The 13,585-nt window shown below is 40.1% G+C and overlaps 1 protein-coding gene across 1 annotated transcript; it reads right to left on the reverse strand.

The window, feature by feature from the left end:
* Positions 1 to 4,873: 4,873 nt before the first annotated feature.
* LOC115080336 (vomeronasal type-2 receptor 26-like) lies at positions 4,874 to 13,285 on the reverse strand. Its single transcript, XM_029584486.1, has 4 exons — positions 13,061 to 13,285; positions 11,156 to 11,383; positions 7,379 to 7,502; positions 4,874 to 5,784 (listed from the first exon to the last, which is right to left on the reverse strand). The coding sequence occupies exons 1-4, from the start codon at positions 13,283 to 13,285 to the stop codon at positions 4,874 to 4,876; spliced, it is 1,488 nt and encodes a 495-aa protein (XP_029440346.1).
* Positions 13,286 to 13,585: the final 300 nt, after the last annotated feature.

Below are 13,585 nucleotides of genomic sequence, written 5' to 3' on the forward strand. Positions count from 1 at the left end.
ACAGGAAGCATCAAGAGAGTCAAAAACTCAAAAAGTCTCATTTTCTATATCTGTTTCACAAAGCCACTGCATTCGTCAAGACAGCATGGGAAACACAGAAGACAGAGAAAGAGATATAAAAAAAAAGTGGAGTATAGACACAAGGAGATCAAACAGATTGAAAACTAGAGTGAGGAGATCAGAACATTACTAATGAAAGATCAAACAGTGAAATCTAGAGAAAAGAGATAAGAAAATAGAGAGACCAAGTAATAAACAGAGAATGTTCAAACACAGAGATTGAGATACTGAGAGAGAGAGAAAAAAGGGTACAAGCAGGGAAAAGTCATACAACAGAAACTGAAATCTAAAGAGAAGAGGCCAAGTTGTCACTGGTGAATAATTGCACCAGAGGACAAAGGTTTATATCTTCTCTGCCTGGAGGTTGTTTCACTGACCCCTGTAATTCTAGAGATGTAATTAAAGAAGGTGGTACTCAGGTGCCTTCATGCACTCATTACATGATGAGTAGGTGCGTGACCTGTAATAATGGGTCCTGATGATAATCACAGCCTGACGTCTCCCCTGGTACATGAAGGAAGATGCACATTATTTTGTTCTAATTACAGAATTTTTATGTTCTCCTTCCATTTTAGAAATAAGATGATTAACCCTTTGGAGGTCACTATTGAGAAAAGCAGTGAGCAGACAAGTTATCCGACTAAAGTTAGTTGGATAACTTGTAATAGATATTCAGCTGGATAAGTCTCACATTGAATATACTCACCTAAAGTTATCTGGGTAACATCACCTAGAGCCTTTCAACCTGACTCACCTGCCAGGACGTTGATTAACCACCTTGCAGCGCCTTTGTACTATGCAAGTTTAGCTACCCCGCCCATCTCTGACATCATCAGGGCGCTAGCAAACTAGCACTGATATGCTGCCAGTGGCGCTGCACGCCGGTGCATTGCGCACTGAAGGAGCACGAAAATGCACAGGCTGGATAAAGATGTGTGGGAGTAGTTTGCTATGACGGCGGTTTCTACCCCTAAACAATTAGCTAGATACTTCACTTAGATGCAGCTCCAGTACTGCTAACTACATTGATGGTGGGGGTGGAAGGGAAATAGATCAATGGTGGGGGTGGAAGGGAAATAGAACAAAAAAGTCACTTACAAGGGACAAGAGTAAGAGATAAGTATGGGGGAAAAAAAAGTGAAAGCTTGCTGGGCAGACTGGATGGATCATTTGGTCTTCTTCTGCCATCATTTCTATGTTTCTATGTCTCCTCTTTTCTTGAGGCAATGGAGGGTTTGGGTTGGGAGCAGTTAATAGACAGGCCTACACATAAACATTAGTCACGCTCTTGATCTTATTTTCTGTAATCCCCAATTTATACACTTACCTTCTGTCAAATTTACATTAGATCCTGTGCCATGGTCAGATCATTTTTTGATTGCTATTTCAGGTAACATTAACTGTAAAAATTCTAATGTCAGGGAGCCAAGATGGCTGCTTAACGCCAGCACTGCTTTTGTTCCATATACTCCTTTGGAGAATTATTGCCTCGAATTGTGTCTTCGTGCCATCTAAAAGGAAGAGTAAGGTGTGGCTTTATCCCTCAGAACTCTTATCTTCCTCTGGGCAATTGACTATCTCGCAGTGCTTGGCGCCGGTGTGGCAGAGTGGGGCTCCGGGTCCGGCAGCCGTGGGGAGCAGAGGAGATCTTACCCTGGCTACGGAGGAGGCATCACTGGGCTGGATTATTGTAATGCATTATATCTAGGGCTCCCAGACTCTGCTTTACATCCTTTACAATCGGTACAAAATCTGCTGCTCGCATTCTTACTAGTACAAAACGTAGAGATCACATCACTCCCATTCTTTGCTCTTTACATTGGCTTCCGGTCTCATTACGAATTCAATACAAAATCCTATTAATCATTCACAAACTCATAAACAAGAAATCAGCAATCTGGTTATATTCTTCTTTACATTTGTATCAAGCCACAAGATATTTACATTCCATGAATAAAAGTCTCCTCGAGGTCCCTTCAGTCAGAATGGCCAGGCTTGACCTTACTAGAAAATGTGCCTTCTCGATTGCTGGCCCCATCCTTTGGAATTCCATCCCAGATTCCCTTAGGCTAGTAACAAACATCAAGGAATTTAAGAAAAACCTAAAAACGTATTTATGTTCCATTGCTTATAAACAGCTAACAGTGGACTGAGCTTCAATTAGTGTATCCCTTAGGTACGATTCTCTTACTATCCATACGACTTCTGTTATGAATTTTGTCTTTTGATTTGTTCTTATTTATTATTTTAAATGAGATTTTTATGTTTTTATTATGAGTGTGCTCTTTTTAAACCACTTTGATCTAACTCCATTGCATAAGCAGTAAATAAAAACATTTAAATAAATAATAAAATAAATAAGATAAGAAGTTCTATGCTGAGTCAGATCAAGGTCCATGGAGCCCAGCACCCTGTGTCGAATAGTGGCCTTTCTGGGTCATATCCCCAATAGTTGATCTATTTCTGGTATCTCACTCCCAGGGATAAGTGCTGACTTTCCCAAGTCTACTTAGACAATAACTGTTTATGGACATTTCTTTTAGGAACTTGTCCAATCTTGTTTTGGTCCCCACTGTCTTAGTTGCCTTGACCACATCCTTTGGCAACAGATGCCATAAGCTTGATTTTACATTGAGAGAAAAAATACTTCCCATTATTTTTTTTAAATTAGCCTTTTGCTAGTTTCATGGACTGTCCTCCCATCTTAGTGTTTTTTTAAAAGAGTAAATAACCATTCCCTATTTACCCATTCCACCCCCACTAATGATTTTACAAATCTCAATCATATTTCCTCTCAGTCATCTCTTTTTCAAACTAAAATGTTGTAACCTGCTCAGCCTTTCTCCATAAAGGAGCTTTTCCATCCCCTTTATCATTTTTGTTGCCCTTCTCTGTACCTTTTCTAGTTCTGTTGTGTCTTTTTTGAGATGGGGCAACCAGAACTACACACAATATTCAAGGTGCGGTCCCACCATGGATCACCAAGGCATTATGATATTCTCACATTTGTTCTCTATTCCTATCCAAATAATTCCTCATGCCAATAAGGGTGGGGCAGGCATTTCTGGCTCCTCTTTCTTGCTCTGAGGTGCCACTAGTGACTGAACTCTTAGGGATCTAGATTCCTCCTCCTGGGTGAGGTACCATGAAAGACACCACCTCTCCATGATGTCACCATTTACAATCAATAAGGATTTCCCCAGAAAGAGATTTGCGGGGCTGTCGCTGGAAGACATGATTAAGGTTTTTGCAAAGGATGGGGGTAGGTCAGTGGAAAATACCAGACTGAAATGAGGTTATTTAACCAAATTTTATTGTTTCCCTTGGGCTAGGTCAGGTAAATAGTGAACAAGATTGGAGAACCAAAATGTAGAAGTATATTACGATGCACAGTAAATATGGATAGTAATCAACCAACTTACGTAAACATTACTTTTTCTTCCCAAACACTCTATAAATTTGAATATCACCCCAATGAACACAACCAACAAATTTCCCTTCCCTTACAGGTGAATTTTAGAAGCCCAACAGGCGCATTCACATGCTGAGCAAATTTTAAAAGCTGCCCAGATACCCACATAAATGCCGCAGCATGTACATCTCCAAAGATTTCAAAAAGGGGCAGAGAATCGGTGTTGTTTTGCAAGGGACATGGGTATTTCGGAGCATGAAACTGAGATGTACGCATAAATACTTATGTGCTCTGGTGTGCACCACTGCCCCTGCCATGTAATTTTACTTCTGTTATGGATGCCATGTAAGTTATAAAATAAAGATAAATAGGCAGATCTGCAGGGTTTTCAGGGTCAGGATAACTGGGGGGAGTGAAGGTTATTAAACTGGGGAGTTTGGAAGATCTATCTTTTAACTGGGTGAACTAGGGAGAGAAGTGGGCCAGCACAGAAGCAGTGTCAAGAGAAGCTCCTTATAACAGCACAGCAGGGAATAGAAAGCTAATGCTATAGGCACTGGTTATCTGTAGCTGTATTCTCTGTCCTCTTGCTACTTACATGGAAATTCCTGAAAACTCCATGGAGAGAGGTTTATTTTAAAAAAAGACCAACTTTTCTACCATCTCTGTCACCAACTGTAAAAGATATGGACTCAAAAATATACCCTACCATTGAGAATAACAATTCATGAAGCATGCTGGTTGGTGATTAGGACAGGAAATACTGGGCCACACTGGCAAAGTCTTATGTGTCTAATATGGCAATGGGTCTAAGATGGAGGTGTAAGAGGCTTAATGAGATCTCCTTCCAAAGCAAAACTGATGCTCCCATGTTGGTCTTTTCAGCGGGGATCACTAACCAGGAAGAAAGGGCGTCTCAGTAGGGAAAACTCTAAAACCTTTCTTTTACGAGGCATCTCAACAAAAGTAACAAAAAATAGATTCAGCCAGGCAGAGTTCCATGTCTCCTCACACAGCCATCTTGCTCCTTGTATATGAATGTTTCAGACATTTTTGAACATCATCAAAAGCTAAATTAAATTCTGTTGAGAATGGTTATATTGAACAGAAATGACTAAAAACACATTGCCATAAAGTCCATTTTATTCACACATTTGAAAACAGAATAAAAAAAGAACGGATTTATGGTAAATGATTATAACAGTGCATATTGCCATATTGAAAATTCTATCTATGATAAACTATATGATATTTCAATTGTTTAACCTCATTAATAAGTCATCCCTCCTAACTTTTTGATATTCAGCATAATTATTTGAGTCATCCAGTCCAAGAGATGAAAAGGTCTATATCCATTGTGCCAAGCCAATATATTTCAGTTTCTGCTATGTAACACTGACTTTATATCCATGTTCTAGTTCTCCCTACTAAGTTATCCTTGGTGTTCATCTCTGGATGTAGAAGAATAATGTAACACTTGGGGAGAAAGATTAATAGAAGCAGCCCTGCACCAGAGGACAGGATGGCAAAGATCTCTACTGCAACCATGTACTTCCCTTGTGTACTGAGGTAAGCAGGAATGAAAGACAGCCAGACGCTCACAAAGACCAGCATGCTGAAGGTGATAAACTTGGCCTCATTGAAGCTGTCGGGTAATGTCCTTGCCAGAAAGGCCACAATGAAACTAATGATGGCCAGGAAGCCCATATATCCCAGCATGCAGTAAAAGAGCATGGTCAACCCATCATTGCATTCAACTATTATCTTCTCTTTTTCAGTTCTGGTGTTGTTTTCTGGAAAGGGAGGGTTGCTTGAAATCCAATAAGTACAGATAATTAACTGGATGAGGAAACAGAAAAGAACAATAAGGTTGGGTATCTTTGGCCCCACCCATTTTCTGAGGTGATTGTGAGGGTTGACAGCCTTAAAGGCAATGACCACCGTAACAGTTTTTGCCAATATACAAGAGACACTGATTGTAAAGATGAGACCAAAGGCAGGCTGACGAAACATGCAGGTGAGCTTCATGGGTAAGCCAACAAATGTTAAAGAGCAGAGGAAACATAGAGCAAGGGAACAGAGGAGGAGATAGCTAAGACCCTGGTTGTTGGCTCTCACAATTGGCGTGTCTTGGAACCGGAAGAAGATGATAAGGATGAGGACCGTAGCCAAGGATAGGCTAATGGCAACAGCAGTCAATGCTGCTCCAAGGGGTTCCTGATAGGACAGGAACTCAATGATTTTTGGCACGCACTTATCTCGACTCTCATTGGGCCAGTGGTCTTCTGGACATTTCCAACATTCAGTTGTATCTGAAGCAGAGGAGAAACACCAGTCACAGCTTCCAACTAAAGATGTATTCTATCTGTGCTATAACTGTACAAGGCTTCAGAGATTCCGTATAATTAGTAAACATTATTCTTGGAACTCTTATATAAACAGCTTGAGGTCCATATTCAAAGGCATTTAGCCAGATAACTTATGAGCTATCCAGTTAAATGCCGACATTTGAATATTGTGGGCACTTATTCAGCTAAAGTTTAGCTGGATAAAATAGGGGGATTCCGGGGGCATTTTTAGGAGGACTTAAGTTAGCTGGATAAGTTGTCTGACTAATTACTAATTACAATATTCAAAGTTAGATGGATAACATCTTTGGTCATGCGGGAGACCTGTCCTAATGATACTCAGATAAACTTTTCCAGCTATCTTTAAAATAGACAGCTATTTTCAATATTGCAGCTGGACCACTGAAATATCACTGCAAATTTAGCCAGATAAGTTTATCTGGCTAACTTTGCAATCCATCCAGTGACCCCCATGTGTCCTTGAGGGCATGGCCTCAATGCCACAATATGGTAAACCTAAAAACCTGGTTATTCAAACAAGCATACTACTAACTGTATGGGACCAATTCTATCCACTTACATCTCCTTCACAATTACTCTTGGTTTCCCCTCCCCCCCCCTACTCCCTCCCCCCCAGAAACGCTCCCCTCCGTTAATTTTCTCTATGTAAATGAACTTTCTTTTGTCAAGTTATCTTATAAGTTAATAACTATTACACCAGACCCCTTGACTCCCTTATATCATCGATCGTTATTCTCCTAGTTGATTTTATACTTTGTTTATCGTTTTATCAGATAATCTGTTGTACTGTAAAGCGCTTTGCTGAGTTATTGTTATCTGTAAACCGAGGTGATGTGCCACACGTGCCGCGGTATATAAAAATCTTTAAATAAATAAATAAATAAGTTATAAGACAATATCAAAAATGTAAATGCCTCTGAGGGCTGAGATTGGCAGTTTATTATTTAATCATCCGTTGTGCATGAGTCACTGTGCCAATGAGTGACATGTTTGGGAGGTGTGCAGCCATCAATTAACTTGATTGTTGATCTAATGAGATTGTTAAGTCTATTTATCAAAAATATTTGGCAGTGGTTGTTTTTAAGTGTTTTGTCTTGATGTTTTCCATCTTTAGATTTACATCCTGACACACTCTTCAAGTGAAATGCTGGCCATCTTTGCTTTCTTCTGTGTTAGACAAATCCTTGGCTTTGAGCAACTTAATCCTTTAATCTTATTTACACTACAGATATGTTAATGTACATCACTTAACCCGGAGGTATTTCTGATCAATGATTAAATAGATAATGTCGATTGCCTAAAATGTAGACATTACAGCATCAATCAGAGATCTTTTCCTCCAATGAATTAGTCTTCCAGTCTCTGGACAAAGATTTATTTGAATTGTTTGGACTATATGTCTTCACTTTTCTTGATGATTTTGGTTCCTGCAACCCAAATGATTCAGCCAGAGTCATCCATGTGGTTCGTCATAGCCTTGGGAAGTCAAAGATGCAGTGTTCTAGAACCCTACATTATCTCATAGAAAGTGGCTCACCCGTTTCATTGGCTATTTCTCCAGGGGAGCAGGGGATGCAATCAAAGCAACAGAGGGGCTGCCCCATTCTGCCAGACTTCCTGTATCCAACGGGGCAGCTCTCACTGCAGACAGAGCAAGGTGTCTGTGGAACAGAAAAGGTTTGGAACAAAGATATATTGGGTCTTTGGCAATAAAGCTCATGCTAAAATAGTGTGATTGTGCAACGTGGTAAAAGTTTTTGCACAAGCATTAACTCAAGGCAGTTTTTGGCATAGATCATTAAGTTCCATTTTAATATTCAAACTTGCCCTCAAGAGAGAAACTATGAGACGAATGTGGACTTAGTAACATAGTACATTTCAGCAGATAAAGAGCAAAATGGTCCATCCAGTGTGCCCAGAAAGGTGTTTAGGGTTGTAACTGTTGCTCTGTGCAGGATACCCCAAGGGTAAGAATGCCCCATAAAAGCAGATGTTGGCCAGACCCCCACCACCCCCCCAATGTTATTTATTCATTCCTTCTACCCCAGCCATAGAAACACAACAAATGACAGAGAGCCCCCAATATATCCAAACCTTTCTTCTTTACATCAGGTTTTGAACAATGCATTGGAATTATTAATATGGCTTAGCCTCTCCTTCTCCTTTCCATAAACAGGTAACACTTCTGAAAAGGAAATAGTTTTTGCAATTTGCCTAATCTGCTTCCGCAGAGCCTGGAAATCTCTCTGTACCATTTGCATGCTGTTACCAGCAAGGTCATTGGTTCCCAGATGGATGATAATATCAGCTTCAGAGTCCTTACTTTTTTCATTGATTGCATTGACTATCTGATTTGCATTTCTACCAGCTGAGGAACCCACAAAGATGGGTCCATAAAAACATTTCTATAAAAAGTCTCAGAGCTGCCATGTTGTGATAGAAAGGAAGTATACATTGAAGTATTTAAGTTCCTAAGAATCCCAAACAGCATATTTGAGTTCTTACCAGCTGCTTGGATTTGGGACATATAAAATAATTTCTAAACTGGGCATGCAAATGGCAAATGAAATTTAATGTGAATAAATGCAAAGTGATGTACTTAGAAACATAGGAACATAGAAATGACGGCAGAAGAAGACCAAACGGCCCATCCAGTCTGCCCAGCAAGCTTTCACAATTTTTTTTTCCTCATACTTATCTGTTACCCTTGGGCCTTAGTAACTTTTTGGTTCTATTTCCCTTCCATCCCCACCATTGCTGTAGAGAGTAGTGCTGGAGCTGCATCTAAGTGAAGTATCTAGCTTAATTGGTTAGGGGTAGTAACTGCCGCAATAAGCAAGCTACTGCCACGCTTATTTTTTTATCCAGACTATGTAATTCAGTCCTTGTTGTTGTTGTCTGAATATAAATCATCTTTTCTTCATCCCCCCTGCCGTTGAAGCAGAGAGCTACACTGGATATGCATTGAAAGTGAAGTATCAGGCTTAATTGATTCGGGGTAGTAACAGACGTAACAAGCAAGCTACACCCATGCTTATTTGTTTACCCAGACCCAGATTGGAACAGTAATCCAATTAATAGCGATGCAAAGTTCCACATTAGGAGTCGCCACTCAGTAAAATGATTTAGGTATCATCATTAAAAATATGTTGAAATATTCTGCTCAGTGTGCAGCAGCAGCCAAGAAAGCAAATAGAATGCTTGGGATTATTAGGAAAGGAATGGAGGATAAACAGAGAATATCATAATGCCTCTGTATGGTGCAATCTCATCTTAAGTATTGTGTGCAGTTCTGGTTGCCACATCTCAAAAAAGATATAGCAGAATTAGAAAAGGTACAGAGAAAGGCGACCAAGATGATAAAGGGGATGGAACAATTCCCCTATGAAGAAAGGCTATAGAGGTTAGGGCTCTTCAGTTTGGAGAAGAGACAACTAAGGGGATAGATGATAGAGGTCTATAAAATAATGAGTGGAGTGGAACGAGTAACTGTTAATCAGTCAATAACTATTTCAAAGAGAACAGGAGACACACAATGAAGTTACTAGGTGATGTATTTAAAACTAATAACAGACAATATGTTATACTCAATGCATAATTAAGCTCTTGAATTCTTTGCCAGAGGATTTGGTGAAAGCTGTTAGTGTAGCTGGTTTTAAAAAAGGTTTGGACAAGTTCCTGGAAGAAAAGTCCATTAACCATTATTAGAGTTGCAGAAACCCATGACTTATTCTTGGGATAAACAGCTTGAACTCTCTCTACCCCTTGGGAGCCTGCCAGGTGCTTGTGACCTGGATTGGCCACTACTGGAAGCAGGACACTGAGCTCAATGTACCTTTGGTCTGACCCAGTATGGCAAGCCTTATGTTCTTATCTTCTTATGAGAGGAAGACCTCCGAGGACTGAGATCTGTGCCAAAGAGCAGTGACTGAGTTTCTATCCCTTAATGTTATGGGTTTAAAATACCCTCAAAGTAGATACAGAGAGCTGGTGACCTGGAAGATCTCTATTACTTTTATAGAGGAGTCCCATTTCTGTAAATACAGGAATTTAGTCTAAAATCCAAATTTGTGGACTGGGCCTACTTTGCCTTGTGTGGGAAAAAGAAGGGCTGAGTGGGCATGCTAGTGGCAAACCACTTTCCTTTCACGGTACATAAAACCCAAAAGGATCCAGAAGTAAAGTTTATCATTTTAACGGGGAATTTTCATAGTCAAATGGTTACCTTAACTTTGGTCTGCCTAGTTTTCTTTATTTTTTTTATTTACACGTCATCTGCAGCAGAAATAAAGTTATGCAGCAGGGGACCTTGGTGCGCGTCGGTTTATGTAAGTATTTACGCGCACATCTATGCCTCGCCCAGGCCCCGCCCCTTTCACACTGGGCCAGGGTTTTCAAAGACAATGTTAGATACTATAAGGAAAGGAATGGAACATAAAACAGAAAATATCACAATGCTTCTGTATCAATCCATGGCGTGACCACATCTTGAGTATTGTTGTGTACATTTCTGGTCACCCCCATCTCAAAAATGATATTGAGGAACTAGAAAAGATACAGAGAAGGGCAACCAAAATGTTAAAGTGAATGGAATAGCTCCCCTATGAAGAAAGGATAAACAGTTTAAGACTATTCCATCTGGAAAAGAGATGGCTTAAAGGAGAAATGATTGAGGGCTATAAAATCATGAGTTATTTTTACTCTTTCCAATATTAAGAGTATTAAGCTAATGGTTACACTTTCAAAACAAATTGGAGAAAGCATTTTTTTTTTCACTCAGTGCACAACTCAGCTGTGGAATTTGTTGCCAGAGGATGTGGTTAAAGCAGTTAGCGAAGCTGAGTTTAAAAAGGGTCTAGAAAAATTCCTGGAGGAAAAGTCCATAAACTACTATTAGTAGTCATGGAGACTTAGGAAAGTCATTAGTACTTTCTCTGGCTATGAACAAAACCTATTTTGGGGGATCCTACCAGGTATTTTTGACCTGGATTGGCCACTGTCAGAGATGGCTTTAGGGACCTTTGTTTGACCCTGCATGGAATTTCTTATGTTCTCACATACTGAGCAAGATCCCTTTGAAAATCCTTCTTCCACCCTTAAGGGATAAATGAAATAACTGAAAGAATTCTACCATTGGTCTTTTTTGCACTTCTCTTTTTGCCTGTGGATTTTTCTCACTTTTCTAGATGTTACAGGAAATCAGAGCCTTGGGTAAAAAGATGCATTGCTGCAAATGCATGCAAGCAATTTTTGCATTTTTTCACTCCTGATTTTACCCACTTCATAAATGCATCCCCAGTCCTTCACTGCTCACCTGATTGTAGTTTTGGTTCCATAAGATGGCAGTGATGTTCAAAACTATTTCCTCCCCTGGGGATTTCCTGGGATCATATCTACCCACTTTTAGTACTTTGCTGCTGTCATCTGGATATATTTGGATATTCATGATGTCGTAGACGGACGGCACATCTCCGTTCACATCAAAGAATATTTCCTCTCCAGAATCTGTTGTGAAATGCACAGCCCACAGATAACGGAGAACCTATTGAATGTATTCATGAAGGAAAAGCATTATGCTATGTAAATAATCTCTGACTCATACATGCTGATTTATTTATTCCCCTAAGAATGATCACCTTTGCTTATACTCTCCCATTCCTCTATTTATTTTGGTCATCCCTTCAGCACCCCCACCATTCGTCTAGGGTAATCCTCTCACCCCAGTGAATCTCCTCCAGTCCTGATTTAACTGTATCGCATGTCCGGTGTTGTGGTGCTGATTTCCCTAACAAACGGAGGTCTAAATTTCCATTCATGCAATTGGGCTAATCCTGGGCTGAATTGACCTCAGAGATGTAACAAGTAGCAACCATTCCTAAACTTCCTACTTCCAGATGCGCACCATCAGAGATCAGAGAGCTAAAAAGAGAGCATATGCTTCTTTTACCTGTGTTTGCCCTTCCTCTATCTCATGGAGTTATCTTTCATAATAAACATATAGAGGATAACTTTAAAACAAGCGCGCATAAGGCCACCTACGTGGACACGCACACACATGTATTTTATATTTTGCACGCAACTGCACATGCAAGTTATAAAATATGTGCAAATCTACCCAATGTGCTCGCGCATCTGAAAGATATCTGGCAGGTTATGTTCAACATAGCCCGATAAGTAGCATTTTAACATTATTCTGCCTATCTTACTTACTGGAGGATTTATCATTTCGTTATAATTATAGCAAAATGATCCACCGGGGTACAAAAAGGGACCGGGGCAATCGTGAGCAGATGGCTGCATTGCGGCGGTGCATTTTTGCCTGCCATGGTTGCAAGTGCACTGCACACTGTCGCCCTCAGAGTGCCAATGAAATAGATGTAGCTATTTCCGGCGTTAATGTGGGTGATAAAGTGCATGCACAGCTTTTTAAGATCTACCTCCTAGTGGGTAGCTGGAGATAGGAGACATGGACACAGGAAACCGGGGACCCTGCTTCGTCAAGGTAGCCAGCACCTGTGTGGGGTCAATGGGGCCAAATAAATATGAAGATGAGTTTAAGTGATATACACGTTTAAATTATCATTTTATAATGGTGTGTTTCCCCCAAGCCAATCAGATCCAGATTTCCTTTGAAAGTTACTTTTAATAAAATGTATCAGATTGGTATAATGTTTTTTTTTAACATTTTGTGTTTACGAGGAAAAAACATTTACTACAACTGGCGTCGTATCAAATACATGAGTACATTTCCTTCATTTATATAACATGAATAGTGAATATTATTATTAGAGTAGTCTAGCTGTTTAAGCTTTGAAGTATGACTTGGGAGAACTGTAATATTGCCACAGGTTGTCTGTATGATCTTAGAGGAGTCAAACAACCCCCTTCTAATTCTGGTTCTGTCAAAGGCTCTCTGTGAGATGATGAGCAAGGCACGTCCCTTGCTTAGTACTGCCAGTGACCCTCTCTTTTATTATGACCATGTACCTTTGGCCAGTTTTATCAATTAATAATTAGATAACAGCAACAGCAACATAGTGACTTCTCCCCTAGCCTATGGATATTTACACACAGTGTAAAAAGCAGTAATATGCAGCCTGTGCATCCATCCTAGAGATGATTGCATGCTTTTTTCCAAACTCACAAAGCAGAAAGCATTGTTGGTATCCTGCTTGTATTTTAGAACCATTAAAATTCCAATTATTATTATTACCAATACCTTCCATGGTTTAATATTAAGAATGCTGGTGCCCACATCAAAAGTGCCTTCCTTGGGTTCTTTCAAAATCATGTTGTGCAGAGCATGTGCATAAGCATAAACAGCTATGTAAGCCTGGTAGGCAATGCTTAAATCATTCAACTGAAAGAGTGCTGGGTCCAGTGCTTTGAGATCTTCTTCTCCCATGCATAGGATGAGGTCCTCCCTGAACTCCACGTGGGTCATGTTCGGTCCTTCCCATTGACACCCAAACGCTTTTCCCAGAAGAGCTTTGTGAAGGTATCCTGTGAATATTTAGAAGGCCCCATGTGATACAGGAAATCAGTGAAGTTAGGTATACTGCTGATAGAAGGAAGAAATACCAGGCTGCCGTTCAGCAGTCGCCATGACTCCCTGGTGAACAGGTGTTGGTTGATGGTCATTGCTGATGAGAGGATCCAGACTATGGAGGTGACATTCTGGAGGGAGAGGAACTCTAAGATAGGTTTCAGGTGAGTATCATAACAGTCACACACAATAACTTTT

Source organism: Rhinatrema bivittatum, chromosome 19 (genome assembly GCF_901001135.1).
Source record: "Rhinatrema bivittatum chromosome 19, aRhiBiv1.1, whole genome shotgun sequence".
In the NCBI taxonomy this organism is placed as follows: Eukaryota; Metazoa; Chordata; class Amphibia; order Gymnophiona; family Rhinatrematidae; genus Rhinatrema; species Rhinatrema bivittatum.

Excerpts from the sequence above, each read along its gene's own strand:
- LOC115080336 (XM_029584486.1), bottom strand. The coding sequence starts at position 13,285 with ATGACCCACGTGGAGTTCAGGGAGGACCTCATCCTATGCATGGGAGAA. Across the intron at positions 11,384-13,060 it reads TTAATATTAAACCATGGAAG|GTTCTCCGTTATCTGTGGGC; the intron begins GTATTGGTAATA and ends TACATTCAATAG. Across the intron at positions 7,503-11,155 it reads GGAACCAAAACTACAATCAG|ACACCTTGCTCTGTCTGCAG; the intron begins GTGAGCAGTGAA and ends TCTGTTCCACAG.